At 42.3% G+C, this 19432-nt stretch overlaps 1 protein-coding gene across 6 annotated transcripts; it reads left to right on the forward strand.

The window, feature by feature from the left end:
- The first annotated feature begins 562 nt into the window (after nucleotides 1-562).
- Nucleotides 563-19360, forward strand: LOC105010781 (spartin). 6 transcript variants are annotated; one of them, XM_010870388.3, is made up of 9 exons: nucleotides 564-765; nucleotides 3097-3125; nucleotides 3505-4310; nucleotides 7963-8160; nucleotides 10500-10644; nucleotides 12782-12976; nucleotides 13795-13953; nucleotides 14214-14304; nucleotides 16455-19360. In XM_010870388.3, exons 3-9 carry the CDS (start codon nucleotides 3507-3509, stop codon nucleotides 16657-16659), a joined length of 1797 nt encoding a protein of 598 aa, XP_010868690.2. In that variant the 5' UTR covers nucleotides 564-765; nucleotides 3097-3125; nucleotides 3505-3506; the 3' UTR covers nucleotides 16660-19360. The 6 variants fall into 6 exon arrangements, with proteins under 6 accessions (XP_034148436.1, XP_010868690.2, XP_010868697.2 ...); XM_010870395.3 differs by having other exon boundaries at nucleotides 564-761; XM_034292545.1 differs by lacking the exons at nucleotides 3097-3125; nucleotides 16455-19360 and adding an exon at nucleotides 14673-15024 and having other exon boundaries at nucleotides 563-765.
- Nucleotides 19361-19432: the final 72 nt, after the last annotated feature.

The raw sequence follows: 19432 nt of genomic DNA on the forward strand, positions 1-19432 counted from the left end.
GCGGTTCTCTGGGACAGAACGACAACCGGATAAGATTTTGAACCTCTTTAGCACCAGCTTTACAACAGAATAATTATCAAATTATTGATCAGAATATCTAATCATTACTGAAGTCAATAGAAATAGTTGTCCAAAAATAATAAATTGATTGCAAACTGTAGGCTACACCACTAGCTGAATGTCGCAACCAGTTTACAACTTTAAAATGGCAGACGCCTCCAGTGTCGATGCAAGAATATGTGCTTTCTTTGAGTACGCGGCAAATTTAACTAAATACTGTTACTTTAAAGCAATTGTTTTTTATTCATTCTGAGATTTTGAGGTGTCTATGTAATTTAGGCCCCTATTTACAAATTATTGTAACGTTATAGTCAACACTTTCAGTTGTACCGGTCTCTAAACTGAGAATACCCGAGGGAACGATTGTGAAGTCACTTCTAGAAACGGGATACCAAAAAAGATACAAGTTACATTTCTGTGTTTCCTAAAGGTTTTTGAAGTGCAGTAGCACTTCGCAGCATTTCTCGGTATTTGTCCTCTAACCATCTCTATGCTACTGTAGCTACCGCTACACTCTCACTCATCTCTCAGAGTCGGTGATCTCGTTCTCGCTAGTTTCTTTAGTTTAGCCAAACGCGGTTGTTGGAGGCTTGTGACATCCTTGTCTGTTCTAAACCGAAGTAGAAATCCGGCTAAGACAGCTAAAAAGATCGACGTCAGACGCTGATCACCTCATTCAATTGACAGAAGCCTTTCGTCTAGTGGGTAATGTAGCAGATTAGCTAGCAAGTTGTTACAAGTTGTAGTTTTGTTGTTACCCTTCCTGTTCGTTTTAATGCCAGTTAATACCATAGGGTAAAGTACACACATTGCTAAATCGCTAGCTGGTTGCCTTTCATGTTATCCAAGCAGAGGAGCTAGCTAACTCTCACGATGTTATGCATGTTATTGCCTGATAACTCATAATATTCAGTACATTTAGTTTTGTCGTTAGCTACACACCTTATGTTATGTAATGTAGTATTAGCTACCTTAGAGTAACATTTGGTAACATTTCTATTAGTCTGCCAGCCACATGACTTAGTTATAGTTATCGTACTAGTTAACAACTTACAGTACATTACTGTACTATATGCCCGTGCATAGTACTTGATAGACCTATTCGAACAGAGCTAGCTAAATAGTTGTTCGTTGTTGTAAACGATTGTTTCCATTAATTTAGTTTGACGTTTTAATAGTCAGTCGCAGAGTACACAAGGTAAACTGTATAACAAAATGTTGTCAGGTTCAAAGTTCGAAAGGTTTATTTGTCATTTGCAATAACAAGTTACGGCAATGAAATGCTTGGTTTTCCTACTCCCGACAGTGCAGTTAAAAATTGAAAAGTAACAGTAATTATAATTATTAAAAAAAAGATAACACAGTGAATCAGTAATTACACTACAAAACACACATCAATAATAATAACTATACAACTATACAACCGTAGTGCAATGTAAAAGTGACAGGTGTGCATGATATAAGTGGCAGATGTGCATGGACTATGGATGGAAGGGAAGATGGGTTCCCGAGTTGAGCAGCCTTACAGCCTGTGGAAGGAAGCTGTCCCATAGCCTGTTTGTTTTGGACTGAATACTCCTGTACCTTCTGCCTGATGGCAGCTTGGTAAACAGTCTGTGGCATGGGTGGCTGGGATCTGTAATGATCCGTTCGCTCCTCGTCCTACACCTCTCAGTGTAGAGATCTTGCAGTGATGGCAGGTCAGACCTTGTGATGCTCTCTGCTGTTTTAATCACCCTCTGAAGTGCTTTGTGGTCGAGGGCGTTGCAGCTGCCATACCAGGCGGTGACAAGCCGGTCAGGATATGCATCTGTAGAAGTTAGTGAGTATCTTGGAATCCATGCCAAAACTCCTTAATCGGCGTAGGAAGAAGAGACGTTTTCTGGCCTCCTTCACCAAGATGTTAGAGTGATGAGACCAGGTCAAGTCATCGCTGATGTTGACACCAAGGAACCGGATGTTGTGAACTCTCTCTACTGCAGACCCATTGATGTGTGTGGGGGCGTGGTCTCCCCACCGCTGCTTCCTGTGTTCAACAATCATCTCCTTAGTTTTGCTGATATTGAGCTGGAGGTTTTTATCCTGACACCACAAAGTCAGTGATCTTACCTCGTCTCTATAGGCTGACTCGTCATTGTCAGAGATCAGGCCTATGATGGTGGTTTCGTCAACAAACTTAATGATGGTGTTGGAGACGTGAGTTGCCAGGAGTACAGGAGCGGCCTCAGCACACAGCCCTGGGGCGAACCAGTACTGAGAGTCTGTTAGGAGGAGGTGGCGTTGCCCATCCACACGACCTGGGGTCTGACCGTCAGGAAGTTCAGGAACCATCTGCACATAGTGGGGTCGAGACCCATATCCCTAAGCTTAACCGCCAGCTTGTGGGGCACAATGGTGTTGAAGGCTGAGCTATAGTCAATGAACAGCATTCTCACATATGTGTTCTTTTTGTCCAGATGAGAGTGCGGAATGGAGGGTCAGAGCGATGGCATCCTCTGTAGATCTATTTTGTCTCTAGGCAAACTGTAGCGGGTGAAGTGTTGCAGGCATGGAGTCTGTGATGTGTGTTTTAACTATCTGCTCAAAGCACTTAATGATGATTGGTGTGAGTGCTACAGGGCGGTAGTTGTTCATGCAGAGGACCTTTTGCTTTTTTGGCACAGGAACAATTATGGACTTTTTGAAGCAGGTGGGAAGCAGGTGGGGACCACTGACATAGCGATAGGTTGAAGATATCAGTAAAGTTCACACCACATGTTCCTGGTATTGGAGCCCTGGTAGAGAGATTCTACTTTGACTCTGTATTGACTTTTTGCCATTTTTATTGCCTTCCTGAGATCATACCAGAATTTCTTATAATTGTCCATGCTGCTGGAGTTGAATGCTGCAGTCCGTGCCATTTAGTATGGCTACCACTGTTGACCCACGGTTTTTGATTAGGAAATTATTTTGTAGTTGTACGTGGTACAACGTTGTCAATACATTTGCTAATAAAACCGGTCACTGACTCTGTGTATTTATTGATATTGCCTCCAGATGCCTCTCGGAACATTTCCCAGTCTGTGGTGAGGAAACAGTCACGTAAAGCGGTTTACGATTCGTCCGTCCATCGTTGAATGGACCTCGTCACTGGCTTCTCTTGTTTTAGCCTCTGCCTGTAAGCAGGGGGCAACAGTATGGACGCGTGGTCTGATTTGCCGAAAGCAGGACGGGGGAGGGCCTTATATCCGTGGGGGAAATGGAGAGTAAACATTGGTTTTCAAGGTTTCTGCTTGACAATGCAAAAAAGAGCATTAATCTGATAGTTAATACATTAAATATACTATTACAAGTATATTTATATAATACTATTAAAATGAGCTAGTATAATTATTACACCTTTGTTAACAGATCCTTATGAGGATGATATCTCATCAGTTGGATGTCTTTTTGTCTTCTAAGCAGGCATGGAGGAAGCCAGTCAAGATGCATTTGACAGAGCCAGGCTACAGGTGATCAAAGATGGTTATGAAAGGGCCTTTGAGTGCATCAACAAGGGCCTCACAGAGGATGAGGCTGGCCACAAGACCCAGGCCCTGGCCCAATACAGACAGGGGCGCCAGCACCTCCTTAGAGCCATCAGTGTGCCCTCGCAGGGGATTGAGTGTGTGGGCAGCTCCTGGGAGTCAGCCCGCCAGATGCAGGACAAGATGCAGGAGACTCTGAACAACATCACTACCAGGTTGGCGATCCTAGAGACCAGCGCAGGCCCTGAGCAACCACCACCTCCAGATGAGTCTAATGGAGTCCCAGGGACATCCTCTAACCTCTACCCCAGACTTGAAAAGGAGAAACCAGCGCGGCCATCCCCACCCAAGTTGCAGATGACTGCCGATCAGGCTGTAGCTGTGGGAGCCTGTGTGTCTGCCTCTCAGCTTCTGTCTCCCACTGCAGTGCGGAGCGAGCTGCCCCCTGCCTACTCGTACCAAGCTGCAGATGGCCACCTCTCTATCTCCTATGGCACAGAGTCTGGAGAGATGTCGCTGGTGGGAGATGAGTTCTACAGCCAGATGTCCCCCTCTTCCTCCTCTCCTTCGAGTATGGGGGAGGATGGAGAGGAACTGTTCTTCCTGCCTCACGGGGTTCAGATATTCTTTGTCACTCCGGACGGACAAGTCAGTGCCCCCTCCTACCCAGGCTACCTGCGGATGGTCAAGTTCACTGGCCAGCGGCATGAGAGAGTGCCCAACCGCCCCCCAGCCTTCCTACAGGTAAGAGGATTGTGGGAGAATGGGTTGATTCAGTATACAGTCGCCATTTGTAGTGCATTTTCTATGATCTGTCAGGCATGCTTTCATTATTGAACAAACGTGACACGTAATCCATTCGTGTATGATGAAATCACAGGAGTATTACTCATGGAATCCTGTGAATAATTTTTCATGTATCTCTATCTACATCAGTTGTGCCCTCTAACCTAATTTCATCATCAATTGTTTGCTCTGCCTCTGCTCATAAATACTTTTCTCTGTGCGCATGCATGCAGGCATGTGTGGGTTGGCTCTGTATCATAGCTTTGTGTTCTTATGTATAAGGTTAACAGTAGCACATAAGCTGCACTGTCCTATATCATGTGATCACTGGCCCTAATCCCAGGCAGGAGTTCTGTGATGTCATGTCATGGTGGGAATTCCCCAGTGCCACTATGTCAGGTTCACAAAGATCTGGGTCACAAAAAGTTACAGCAGGGAAACAGAGAGGATGTTGTGTTGGCCCTGTGTGTACAGGAGTATAGGCTTAGTTCTTGCTGGTTATTTGTTACCAGTTGTGTCCCTCCACGTGTTGTCATACAGTGGGCAGAACAAGTATTTGATACACTGCTGATTTTTTTGCAGGTTTTCCCACTTACAAAGCATGTAGAAGTCTAATTTTTATCATAGGTACTCTTCAACTGTGAGTGACGGAATGTAAAACAAAAATCCAAAAAATCACATTGTATGATTTTTTAAGTAATTCATTTGCATTTTATTGCATGACATAAGTATTTGATACATCAGAAAAGCAGAACTTAATATTTGGTACAGAAACCTTTGTTTGCAATTACAGAGATCATATGTTTCCTGTAGTTCTTGACCAGGTTTGCACACACTGCAGCAGGGATTTTGGCCCACTCCTCCATACAGACCTTCTCCAGATCCTTCAGGTTTCGCGGCTGGGCAATATGGACTTTCAGCTCCCTCCAAAGATTTTCTATTGGGTTCAGGTCTGGAGACTGGCTAGGCCACTCCAGGACATTGAGATGCTTCTTACGGAGCCACTCCTTAGTTGCCCTGGCTGTGTGTTTCGGGTCGTTGTCATGCTGGAAGACCCAGCCACGACCCATCTTCAATGCTCTTACTGAGTGAAGGAGGTTGTTGGCCAAGATCTCGCAATACATGGCCCCATCCATCCTCCCCTCAATATGGTACAGTCGTCCTGTCCCCTTTGCAGAAAAGCATCCCCAAAGAATGATGTTTCTACCTCCATACTTCACAGTTGGGATGGTGTTCTTGGGGTTGTACTCATCCTCCTTCTTCCTCCAAACACGGCAAGTGGAGTTTAGACCAAAAATATCTATTTTTGTCTAATCAGACCACATGACCTTCTCCCATTCCTCCTCTGGATCATCCAGATGGTCATTGGCAAACTTCAGATGGGCCTGGACATGCGCTGGCTTGAGCAGGGGGACCTTGCGTGTGCTGCAGGATTTAATCCATGACGGCGTAGTGTGTTACTAATGGTTTTCTTTGAGACTGTGGTCCCAGCTCTCTTCAGGTCCTGCCGTGTAGTTCTGGGCTGATCCCTCACCTTCCTCATGATCATTGATGCCCCACGAGGTGAGATCTTGCATTGAGCCCCAGACCGAGGGAGATTGACCGTCATCTTGAACTTCTTCCATTTTCTAATAATTGCACCAACAGTTGTTGCCTTCTCACCAAACTGCTTGCCTATTGTCCTGTAGCCCATCCCAGCCTTATGCAGGTCTACAATATTATCCCTGATGTCCTTACACAACTCTCTGGTCTTGGCCATTGTGGAGAGGTTAGAGTCTGTTTGATTGAGTGTTTGGACAGGTGTCTTTTATACAGGTAACAAGTTCAAACAGGTGCAGTTAATACAGGTAATGAGTGGAGAACAGGAGGGCTTCTTAAAGAAAAACTAACAGGTCTGTGAGAGCTGGAATTCTTACTGGTTGGTAGGTGATCAAATACTTATGTCATGCAATAAAAAGCAAATCAAAGAATCATACAGTGTGAATTTCTGCATTTTTGTTTTAGATTCCGTTGAAATGTACCTATGATAAACATTACAGACCATTACATGCTTTGTAAGTAGGAAAACCTGCAAAATCGGCAGTATATCCCATACTTGTTCTCCCCACTGTATCAAGATAACCTCTAACTACGATTTCAGGCAAAGGTAAACCTGAGCGTTCAAAACAGAAATTAATTCTCAACTATGTGTTCTTTTTGTTAAGGTGCATATTTTTTATTTTATTTAACCAGTCTATGTAGAAAACTTCGAGAATTGTATATACAAATATTTCCACTTCTGAATATCCTTTCTATGTATATATTTAGTGTCTTACTCTTTGAAAAACAGCTTGTTAATTTGTTTTAGTTGCAATTGGCTTAAACGGTGCCTTATCCTTAATATGCTGGCTAGCCCGCTAACCTGAGCTTAGTGCCTTGTAGGGTAGATAATGCACTATGGCAAGCTATGGCAAAGAAAATGTTTACTACAGGTTGCTACTTACCTAAACGACTACTATTCTTAGTAGTCTAAACGACTGAGCAAAACTTTGGTTGCTACCCTGTCATAAAGTCCTATGTGGCTTTACTGTAATAAAAAGCACCAATCATAGAATGAGAATGATGCATTCAGAATTACTCAATTGACTTTATTTCTGTTTTCTTGCGGGGGTGTTTAAATATTGAGCTTCTTGTGTCACAAACCTGTTGGAACCAATGCCACAAGGTGATGTTATTCTCTGAGGCTCTATCCTCAGAGATCTATCCTCTCCAAAGCAATAATGAAAAATTACAAACTTTTTTTGTTGTTCAGCCAAGCTATTTTTTTGGTTGGCCTAAGCCTTGCAAACTCAGTTTTTTGTTAATATGTTAATTCAAAATGCCTCTCCACTTCATTAACCGTATATAAGCGATGCTTTTATAACTCTTAGAACTGTAAGATATGTATAGACCTGGATTTTGATGCAGCCCATCTTATTAAGCCGATAATATTATCTGGGGGTAAGTGACTTTCTTTTGAGTAAAATCAAACAACTTAGCCTACATGAATCCCGCACAGCTTTTAGGAATTGGTGAAATGTAATTTCTACACTATCAGGGCAGTCGTAGTCCTTTTTTTCTTCCTGAATATTGTTAGATATTTCACAGATCTTATATTGAAGGCACAATGCAAAGGACCCGCCCCACACACACTTTGACAGCCACTAGCAAAGACTTTGTCAGACCAGCTGCCTCTAATGATACAGACACAAATCAGACAGATGTCGTAGAAGAAAAACTGGACTGCACGACTCTTAAAAATAACGAGCATACAATCAACCAGTCGACTAAATGGGGTCAACCCTACCCCTATAGACACTGGGGTCAGATCTACATGTGGATTCTGACGTGTAAACCTGTATTACAACTGGTGGTGAGATTTGAGTTGGTCTATAGCTGGTGGATAGCATCTGATGCCCCATATAAACCCCCAGTGCTGTTCTGTGTGATTGACTACACTGTGCATGGTTTCTCAGGGGGGTGATCGTCTGGACTGTGTGACTGGTCAATCCTTTTCATATCCTACAGCTGTGTGATGGGTTGTAGTTTTCACGTGTTCCACACATGATTGGTTGTACTTTTTATGTTTCAGGTTTGTGATTGGTTGTATCCATTGATGGCCACTGACTCCCCCGTCCTGCTGTGTAACACAGGAGTGTTTATGTTCCCGGACATGATGGCGTCTGCTCCAGGGTACTATGTAGGTGTTGTGCTATCCTCTGAGCTGCCTGCAGCCGACCGCCAACTGTTCCAAGACCTGCTGTCCCAGATGACAGACCTCAGGGTGCAGGTGAGCTGTTGAGGCTGTGTCTCAATTAACAACCACAACAACATCTTTCTGTGTTTTTGTTGATTTCCCATGTATTTGAGTCATTTTTTACTCAAAGCATCACTACCAGTGGTCCTGTGAACAAAACCATATAAATTGTGAGAATTCTGACACATTTTAACAATAATATATATATTTCTGCCACTTATAAAAATATTAAGCCAAATAATTTTAATTTTTTTCAGACTGTCCATTATTTGATCTTATTGGTCATGTTGAAATCTTGCACACCAATGCATTTATAACCTTTAAATGTGAATATATTCGCTGTAGCAATGATTGCATTCTTAACAAAAAAGGCACAGAGGTCTACTTTAGAGGGTGTCTGGAGAGTGGTCAAAACATTGGGTAGTATATCTAACAGATATGGATGAATATCCCCTAAAGGTAAAGCTGCCAAAGTGAAAATGGTTTAAATACCTTTAAAGTTCACTGTATATTTGAGTGTGTATATTGCATTTTTACTTAATGTCGTGTACATTTTCAAGTCAGATCAACATGACCCAATAACATGTTCCTGCTCATGAACTGTGCCCGCTAACTTCGTCATGTCATGGCTGTTAAGTGTTAACAGGGGTTTCTGAGAAACAGATTTTGCATGTCTTCATGGTGAACCATGTTTTGCAGCACTGCTAGCTCCTTGAATGCCCACAGACTCAGCACTTAGGGTATTTAGACCAACAGGCAGATGAAGAGTATTAATATGTGCTAATGCTCTTACCTGGTAAGAGCGCAACAATAACAGAACAGAATGGGTTAAGGCTCTTACCTGGCTAGAGTTGCTACATTAACAGAATCAGTCGGTTCTGCCTCCGTGCCACAGTGTCCGGTTTGATTGTAGCTGAGGGCATGACTTTGTTTATGAAATAATTTTGGACATGGACTGGTGCTTCTGCCATGGACTCTAATAAGCAAGTATGCTTTCTATTATATTATGTACATAAAAACAGATGGAAATAGCAGTTGTAGTGGCCTCATACAGGTATGTTCCATATTTCCATTAATAAGTGATTCCTGTGCGATTCCTGCAGTTCATTAGTGTTTGTGTTCGTTCCGGTTCATTATTATTATTATTATTATATTGATAACAGAACTGTACAGTACAAAAGGCAGTCCCCTGACAAATTCTCTCATATTACTGAATGGCACATTTAAATCTGTTTGTTTTAATTAAAACACCTAAACTCAATCAGCTTTTGTGAAGTGATATTGGTTTTCTGTTGCTTTTGAACTAATGCCAGCATTTCTTTATTATTTATTTTTCTCTTTCTTGTGGCACTGACTTTTCTGATAGTTACTTCATTGAGTAAGCTGTACTTGACCACTAAGTTTTGTTGTTTCCCCTGCTAGTGTAGAGTATTTATAAAGTATGTCTACTCATACTCTACTGTAGGTATGTATGCATTGACAATAAGTCACTCTGGTAAAGAGCATCTGCTATATGATTTCAATGTAAATGTGAAACAGGTAACAGGTGTTTTCATACTACATATGCATTTTTTTTACACAATTAGAACATTCATTTTTCCTACAGGTAAGAGGATTGTGGGAGAATGGGTTGATTCAGTTTATAGTTGCCATTTGTAGTGCCTTTTCTATGATCTGTCAGGCTAGCTTTCATTATTGAACAAACGTGACACGTAATGCATTTGTGTATGATGAAATTACAGGGGTCTTACTCATGGAATCCTGTGAATATTTTTTCATGTATCTCTATCTACATCAGTTGTGCCCTCTAACCTAATTTTATCATCAATAATTCAACATGGTCCTTTCTTATACAAGACAGCATCTTCTGTTTTTGCTGCTTGTTACAGCAATGATGGTATTGGAACAATTACCCTCAGTCTGTTTCTTTCAGCAAGGGGACATCTGAAATGTCTGGTGATCATTCCTTTTGTTCAGGAAAGAATGAGACTTTGATCAGAGCAGGGACAGTGGGAGAAGAGGCACTAAGTTGAGACTAGAGCCTTGATACTAGGACTTGACTGCAAGGTGACTTGTCACTGGCGATAACCAGGCTGTTACTAGAAGATTAAGTGTTGGGCCCCAGTGTAACAGTATGCCACTAGGTGTTTACTGAAAAGTCTTAGCATGCTACCTAGTCAATAGGTGATTCTGAGCATGCTTGGGTAAAGGGATACAAGATTTATCACCTGCAATGTCTTAATAGTAACTGCATCGCCACTAGTTTTGTTTTGTTTATTATATGTTAGCCTATTAAGGATATCTCCCGGCCCCTGTTTCAACTTGCCATAGCTAGGCTATGCTAACCACTAAAGAGTCCTGCTGTGTTCCAGGCTCCAGATGGGACAGCAGACAACATCAACCTGAGCCAGAAGGTACCCATCGCTCCCCCTGAGGAAGAGGCCCCAGCAGCAGGAGCTGAAGATGAGAAGAACCTGCCGGAGTGGAGCGAGAAGGTGGCCGGTGGCATCCTTACAGGTCAGACCCAGGACGTTTGACCCTAAGGGAGGAAATGCGCCAGAAATACAAGCAGCGTTGACAAACAGTAGCTGTATTCACTATAAACATTCAACATCAACGTTAAAACAAATGCTGGTCAGGGGTTATAGGACAGCCAATCACAGCTTTAAGTACGCTCAACTGTCTATACCGCGAGGCCTAGTTTGCCCAAATAATCTTAAGGCTAAATTCATCGTTAGAATCTTCATAGGAGATGAATTAAATCTCATATCTGTTTCCCAAAGCCATCGATAATAGAGTTGTACTTGAAAATGGTTGATATTAAATGACTTCCTCAGATAACCATTCAAACAGCTAAGTAACCTGATAGGTATTTTGCCCCCTCGTCTCTCACATTACACTTTGAAGATAATCAGAGAGATAAACAGCACAGGATCATGTGCTGTTTCACTCACCCAGGGTTTTTCCTGCATTCAAAACTCCATATCTCGCACCGCCTCTGTCAGCATGGTAAATATGTTTTTGAGCTCATACATAAAATCTCTGTGAAACAGCAACGAATGTAACAGTAGGAAACATTTTCTATGTTGTCAGTGTTGCCAGATAGGGAGGTTTCCTCCTCAATTGGGCTATTTTAAATGGGCATGGGTGGGTACATTTTTGTGGCATCTGTGGGGAGGTTTTCTGTCAATAAAATGGCAACCTGACAACCTTGTATACAGGACCACACCGGTCCTGACGTGGCGGAGATGAGTAATGTAGAAGATGCTGGATCAGCTCAAGCAGCAGGGCCTAGTATGTGTTAGAAGCAGGAAAAATGGGAGAGCGCATAGATCTGAGAAACTTCGACAAAGGCCAAATTGTGATGGCTAGACAACTGGGTCAGAGCATCTCCAAAATTGCAGCCCTTGTGGGGTGTTCCCAGACTGCAGTGGTCAATACCCACCAAAAGTGGTCAAAGGAAGGAAAAGCGGTGAACCAGCGACAGGGTCATGGGCCTCCAAGGCTCATTGATGCAGGTGGGGAGTGAAGGCTGGACCGTGTGGCCTGAACCAACAGACCAGCTACTGCAGCTCAAACTGCTGAAAAACTTAATTCTGGTACCGATAGAAAGGTGTCAGAACACACAGTGCATTGCAGTTTGTTGCGTATGGGGCTGCGTAGCCGCAGCCGCAGACCTGTCAGGGTGCCCATGCTGATCCGAAAGTATCGACCAATGGGCATGTGAGGATCAGAACTGGACCACGGAGCAATGGAAGAAGGTGGCCTGTTCTGATGAATCACGTTTCCTTTCACATCACGTGGATGGCTGGGTGGGTGTGCGTCGCTTACCTGGAGCAAAAATGGTTCAGGAATGATTTGAGGAACAAAAGGAGTTCAAGGTGTTGACTTGACCTCCAAATCTTCCTGATCTCAATCCAATCGAGCATCTGTGGGATGTGTTTGACAAAAAAGTCAGAGGCCTAGTGGAGTCAATGCCTCAACGGGTCAGGGCTGTTTTGCGGCAAAAGGGGGACCTACACAATATTAGGCAGATGGTCATGATGTCATGGCTGATCGGTGTGTATATACAGCTCTGGAAAAAATTAAGAGACCATTGCACCTTTTTCTTTCCTTTCTAAAAAAGCTGAAAAGGAAGGTTTTGAGTGAGCAACAGAAGCACTCATTTTCCAGTGGTCTCTTAATTTGAACCCTTCTGTTCCTCACTCAAAACCTTCCTTTTCAACTTTTTTGGAAAGGAAAAAAAAAAGGTCTCTTAATTTCTGTAGGTGTATATAGCTCTGTTGCATTTTATGTAAGTCAAATTAACAGGAACATTGCATAACAACAAAAATAGACAACAATAATATTGACTGAGATTTATTATAAAACTGATTTGTGATTTCATAAAAAAAAAATCTGGAACATTAGTATGTTAAGAATATATACATTGCTTGTATTTTGGTTGCTATTAGCGAGGACACTGTAGCATGCATTAGCTGCTCTAGTGGACAACAGGGCAAATTTAACACAATGATGGTTGACCTTTTTCAAGTGTGTAGCCAGATATTATATAAATGATATCAGTGGCGTGTTCAGTAGAGTGCGGGTGTGCTACCTTTGCCTAATTCTGAGCCAGGAAAACCTCTGCTCACCCGTTGTGTGTTTTGTCCAGGGGCATCATGGTTGAGTTGGGGCCTGGTGAAGGGGGCTGAGTTCACTGGCATAGCCATTCAAAAGGGGGCGTCCAAACTGCGAGAGCACATCACCCCAGAAGACAAGCCAACTCACGTCAGCCCCACTGTCACCAAGGGACTGCATGTAGCCAAACAGGCCACCGGGGGTGCTGTCCGTGTCAGCCAGTTCCTGGGTGAGAAGCAGCGGAGTGTCTGGTTATTGTGTCCGAATTAGTCTGTTTGTGTGCATGCAATATATAGGTCTATATATTGTCCATATATGTATGTGTGTGTGGGTTGTGTTATGGTGGGGTGTGTTGTCTTATCACTGGGAGTGTGTTGTTTCTTGTAGAAGGTGTATGTATGGTGGCAGGGTGTATGTTGTTTTGTGTGTGTTGTGGTGGGGTGTGTGTTGTGTTTCTTGGATGATGTATGTATGGTAGCAGGGTGTGTGTTGTATTATGGTGGGGTGTGTGTTTTGTAGGGTTGAGTATCATTTCAATTTAATCGATTCCGATGCATATTCTGATTATGCTTATCGAATTCTTGTTGAATCTTGGTTCCGATTCCAATTTTCTTTGTAAAGAAAATAACTTTATTTTAGCTTCACGTCGTGTTTAAGTAAATGCCTCATCCTATTTGACGTGCTGCCTCCCTTGCACAAAATGTTCTTGCTGCATGTGTAGCATTTTGCCGTGCTTTTCTTTTCCTGACCGTTTGCCGCGGTTAGACTCCGTCATGGTCCAGGATCTAAACACAAGTGTCTCACATGCTGTGTTTGACCTACTGAATAACAAAACACGTTAGGTCCACGTTGTTGATGTAGTTTAATTGGGAGCGTCGCGGCTGAAATATGCTGAAGTTAGGAACCGAAGTTAGGATTCGAAATGTACGTGTCTCATCAAATCCACGGTTCTTTGTAATTTGGAACTGGTTCTCGAACACCCAACCCTAGTGTTTTGGTGGGTAGTGTTTGGGTGGTGTTATGACGGGGTGTGTGTTGTGTTTCTAGTGGACGGTGTATGTACGGTAGCAGGGTGTGTGGGTAGGGAGCTTGCACCCCACGTGAAGAAACATGGAAGCAAGTTGATCCCGGAGTCCATGAAGAAAGACAAAGATGGACGATCCAACATTGATGGAGCCATGGTGGTGGCGGCCAGCGGTGTTCAAGGTACAACTGCTGTTGTTAATTAAAGGCACACACAAGTCACTGTAAAGGACGAGACAGGACAATGTGAGTGTCGGCCTGTGGACCAGCTGGGTGTCATTGGACTGTGGTTATTCAACCTGGAATGTTAAGTCGCTGTGACAACGACCGCCAGTGTTTGGTGGTTAGAAGCAATAGGACTACCAATTGCTACCATATGTTTAGACATAGATTATTTCTCTATTCTAACCATTGTTGCGGTTCCTGTTTGTTTCTACCTGAAGGCTTTGCTACCATGTGGACTGGCTTGGAAGTAGCTGCAAAGAACATCACCGTCTCTGTGGCCTCAGAAACTGTCTCCACTGTCAAGCATAAGTAAGTCTTTCTCTGTTCACATTAACCAACATTTGTTCAATGATCAGTCTCAAATGACACCCGGTTTCCTAAAGCCCAGTGTCCTATGTATGAACCAAGGCCCATAGGACTCTGGTCAGAACTGATCCACTGCATAGGGAATAGGGTTTCCTTTAGGACACACTGCATGTGTTCTGGGCACATCTCATTCACCTTGTGTGATTGAATTACTTGTGAATTGTTATATTTCCTAATGTCCACCCAGCTCTGATGCTTAGTTTTTCGTTTGGCTTGCTAGGTTTTATATTGAACAGTTTTGCTACACCTAACAGTGTTTCATTTAAAACCAAGCACTTACCATATATTTCCCTCTTCCACTTATTTTTCAGATTTAGGGGTCTACAAAATATCATAGACCCACCTAATGACAAGAAGACTTGTATTTTCAATTAATTACAGACGTTAATTAATATTCCCTCCTTAACGACAAACAGCATGGCCAGGGCTTTGTCTATGTCTGGGTGATTTGAATCTTAAGCTGTTAGAGTCATTCTGCAGTCTTAACATTAGGCTGCTACTCTATCCTACTGGGCTGTGCATCTGTAATTCATCATTAACTTCAAACCAATTCTGGGTTTTCTTTCAAACCCCATAACTAACAAACTCTCTTTCCAGTCTTCATTGAAGTATCTAATATTATACACCGATCAGCCATAACATTATGACCACCTGCCTAATATTGTGTAGGTCCCCCTTTTGCTGCCGAAACAGCCCTGACCTGTCGAGGCATGAACTCTACCAGACCTCTGAAGGTGTGCCGTGGTATCTGGTACCAAGACGTTAGCAGCAAGTCCTGTAAGTTGTGAGGTGGGGCCTCTGTGGATTGGACTTGTTTGTCCAGCACATCACACAGATGCTCGATTGGATTGAGATCTGGGGAATTTGGAGGCCGAGTCAATACCTTGAACTTGTTTTTGTGTTCCCCAAACCATTCCTGAACCATTTTTGCTTCATGGCCGGGTGCATTGTCCTGCTGAAAGAGGCCAATGCCATGACGGAATACTGTTGCCATGAAAGGGTGTACATGGTCAGCAACAATACTCAGGTAGGTGGTACGTGTCAAGGTAACATCCACATGAATGGCAGGACCCAATGTTTCCCCGCAGAACATTGCCCAAAGCATCACACTGCCTCCGCCGGCTTGTCTTCTTCCTATTGTGCATCCTGGTGCCATGTGTTCTCCAGGTAAGCAACGCATACGCACCTGACCATCCACGTGATGTTTAAAAAAAAACATGATTCATTAGACCAGGCCACCATCTTCCATTGCTCCGTGGTTCAGTTCTGATGCTCACATGCTCTTTGTAGGCGGTTTCGGCAGTGGACAATGGTCAGCATGGACACCCTGACTGGTCTACAGCTACACAGCCCCATTCGCAAAAAACTTCAATGCACTGTGTGTTCTGAGACCTTTCTATCAGTACCAGCATTAACTATTTCAGCAGTTTGAATCGGATCAGACCACACGGGCCAGCCTTCGCTCCCCATCAGTGAGCCTTGGTCGCCCATGATCCTGTTGCTGGTTCACTGCTTTTCCTTCCTTGGACCAATTTTGATAGGTACTACCCCACTGCAGACTGGGAACACCCCACAAGGGCTGCAGTTTTGGAGATGCTCTGACCCAGTTGTCCAGCAATCACAAAGTGGCTCTTGTCAAAGTCACTCAGATCCTAAAGCTTGGTCATTTTTCCTGCCTATAACGCATCAACTTTGAGGACCGAATGTTCAGTTGCTGCCTAATATATCCCACCCACTGACAGGTGCCATGATAACGAGATTATCAGTGTTATTCACTTCACCTGGCAGTGGTCATAATTTAATGGCTGATCTGTATATGATTATAATATGAATGTTTAAATAAATGCATCCAATGTCCACACAATATAATCAGCTGTATTACAGAATAATGAAGTAGAATATTCTGACATTTTAAATAATGATATTGAATTCATGCTATGCTTGGGTGGTGGCTTCAATCCTAGTTGCATGGTTTTATTGCTGTCCTTGCTGTTCCCTATAATTGCCCCAAGCCCCTCCTCCTCCCTGCCCTTCCCGTCCTCCTTCCTCCCTCAGCCACTCCCTCTCACCAGTTGGTTGTGTGTGATTATAAGGTATGGGGCGGCAGCTGGCCAGGCCACAGACCATGCTGTGAACTCCGCCATTAACATGGGTGTCACTGCCTTCAACATTGACAACCTGGGCGTCAAAGCTGTGGTGAAGAAGACTGGAAAACAGACGGCTGTGGCCATCCTGGAGGACTACAATCTTCATGGCCCTACCACTAACCAGAACCAAGTTGAGAAACGGGGCAAATAGGCCCACCCAGGAACAGCTCCCGGTTGGCAGCCTTTTCCTTATGTAGTGCACTAATGTAGTTGACCAAAGAATAATTAAGAGAAGAGTGCGCCATTTGGCGCACATCAACCACTCTCTGTGACCCCCAGGCCTCTACCCACTGAGCACAGGTGAAGATATGAGAGGAAGGGGTAGGTGTAAGCAAAGATTTGGCCTAGTCGTTCATTGGGAAAGGCTGAGGTACTATCAGATTTATGAACCATATTGAGATCTTCCCAAGTGCCTAGAGAGCGGAGGCTAGGTCTGTGCCCCAAAAGATACTCTATTTACAATGAGGGGCACTTCAGTTGTGGCCAATATATTGTTGCCCTTTTTTTCTTCTTTTTTTTTTCACAATTCTTAAAAAAAAATTGTGAAATTAAGGTGTTGGCTTTCACATCTTGTTATTGAATGTTCAACAAGGCTGGACCAAAACAAAAAATCTAATTTAGTTTAGAGAGTGAGACAGATAAATGGCATTATCTGTCTGGTACTAGTTATCTGGCAAAACTAGTACCATTACTTGTTTGCATAGCCTTTGCCCAAGATATCTTCTATAACAAAGGCTTCTGCACCTTTCATATTTGAAACATGTCCATTACCTATGTGTTAGAATGCCAAAGTTAGTGGACCACTCAAACATTGAAGAATTAGAAAAGGCTACTGCTGGAGCGTGGTGCACATTTCCAATGAGAATGTGCAGCACTGTAAACAATGGCTAGAAAAAACATTCATCTGCAGTAATCAAGTACTAGTTTCCATGCCGTTTTCTTTATTTTCTAAATGGAAATTGCTAACCTAAGTTTATAGTAATTAAATTAGTTCTGCAAATGTAAATCACAGTGTTATCCAATTGCAACCAACATGTACAGAATTATTTAAGAAAACCATGGGTGCCAACATATTTGGCCGCAACAGGAGCTCTAGTATTAGGGTACCGTTTGAAATAAATCCCATGTCCTCTTTCCTTTATAGCCTTAATTAACACATTATATGTATTTTAAGAAATCAATCTATATTTAAATGCTTTATTTACAGTACATATTTTATATTTGCATACTAGTTGACTGGTGTATATATGTGCGTGTTACTAGGCTTTATATAACTGTTGAGCACTTTAATTTTGATAAATAGTATGTAGACATTGTTATAAATATAATAACTCAGATGAAATATGGTAGGTAGGTAGGCTGATTTATTAATTGCTAAATTATATGTGTGCAATGCTGATAAGATCAGACACTGGAAGTCAAGTTAATTATAAATATAAACTGTGAACAGGGTTGTTGTAAAAAAGAATTCACATGGAAATGGTTATGTCTGTTTCAAGCAGTAGTATTAAAGTCGGTTCACTCTTTGCAGAAACAGAGTAATGTTTTCAGACATAGTGGTACATACTTTTTGGGTCTGATTTTGTAACAGGCTATCGCTGTTTGCTTAAGAAGTTTAGTGGCCTTCAGCAAATATTAAGGTAAAGGTGTATTAGTAATATCTTTAGAAATTCTGGTTGGAGGAATCTGGATTTTTTGTTTATTTCTGTGGCTCATCTAGCCCCAATCCATAACCCGGGGCTCAGAGAGTTATTACTTCCTGATTCATCATGAAAAGTTAGCAGAATTTACAAACCTTTAAATGGAAGTAAAGGTGTATTGGGGTTTCTTGTAATGAAAATTTGTGGCAGTGCTTGTGCTTTGTCTTACTCAGACGTTGTGTACTGGGCTGTCGCCAGGAATCCTGAGCCCCCTGAGAATATAAATGCCTGGGCCCCCTGCACTTATAGACCTCATTGACATTATTATGATCAGGGTCCCATGGCTTGGCATATAGATTTTGGCAAGCTACACTAATAAACAAGTTAGCCAGAAGTTTAACTTGCTATGACACTAATTTGTAAATGCAGTTAGCTAACACTTGGACTTGTCAAACTGTCAGAGTAGCTAGACGTCCAAAAAATTTGTGACGGCCAATAAAGCACGTGGCTAGGAATCTGATTTGCATCCTATTCAACAGCTGTTGATTTCATATAAATTGTGGGTTTTGCCTGTTCAGACCACAGGAAATAATTTTATTTCAGACACATGATTTCAGCCTTTTCGGTGGGAACAGGTCTTAAGTATGCCTTAAAGTACTCCGTACCTACAGTATGCTTAATTCATCGTAGAGCTATGATTTCACCTGACAGCTCTGTTGACCATAATATCAGAGTACATTTTAACACTGTGACAAAAATTTATTAAAGGACATACAGTACATGGTTAACATTATTGACCAAGTGTTTATTAATCCGTTTTTAAGGATGCCATCTGAAACATGGTCAAAGTAAAGATACAGACGGTTAGTTAACCAAAGAAGTTGACAGGGCACAATTTTAGTTAAGTTGAAGGCTTTGAGTGTAATGTCTGTTTAGTGTACACATGTTTAACATGTTACTTGTAATGCTGTCTACCATTAACTGTCTACCTTGGGCTGATCTGGAATTTTACTATTGTCCAGTAATATTTGCCCTTTTGAAGGCAAACTGTGTGTTATTGAAGTATCTTGCAAGCATTGAATATGTATCAGCATTCTTATAACGTAATCTTCCAAATAATTTGGTATTTCTTTGGCCCAAAATGAACACATGGTCATGTGTGTTTGTGATAAGCTAAATATCTAAGTAGGCTAATAAAAATCTGTTCCAAAATCTGTTTTATGTATCATTTATTTTGATAAAGCTGTATCTAACTGTAAACTGTAAACATGTTTTGACAGAATG

Source organism: Esox lucius, chromosome 1 (genome assembly GCF_011004845.1).
Source record: "Esox lucius isolate fEsoLuc1 chromosome 1, fEsoLuc1.pri, whole genome shotgun sequence".
Lineage (NCBI taxonomy): Eukaryota > Metazoa > Chordata > Actinopteri > Esociformes > Esocidae > Esox > Esox lucius.

Excerpts from the sequence above, each read along its gene's own strand:
- LOC105010781 (XM_010870388.3), top strand. The coding sequence starts at position 3,507 with ATGGAGGAAGCCAGTCAAGATGCATTTGACAGAGCCAGGCTACAGGTG. Across the intron at positions 4,311-7,962 it reads GCCCCCCAGCCTTCCTACAG|GTTTGTGATTGGTTGTATCC; the intron begins GTAAGAGGATTG and ends TTTATGTTTCAG. Across the intron at positions 13,954-14,213 it reads GGCGGCCAGCGGTGTTCAAG|GCTTTGCTACCATGTGGACT; the intron begins GTACAACTGCTG and ends TTCTACCTGAAG.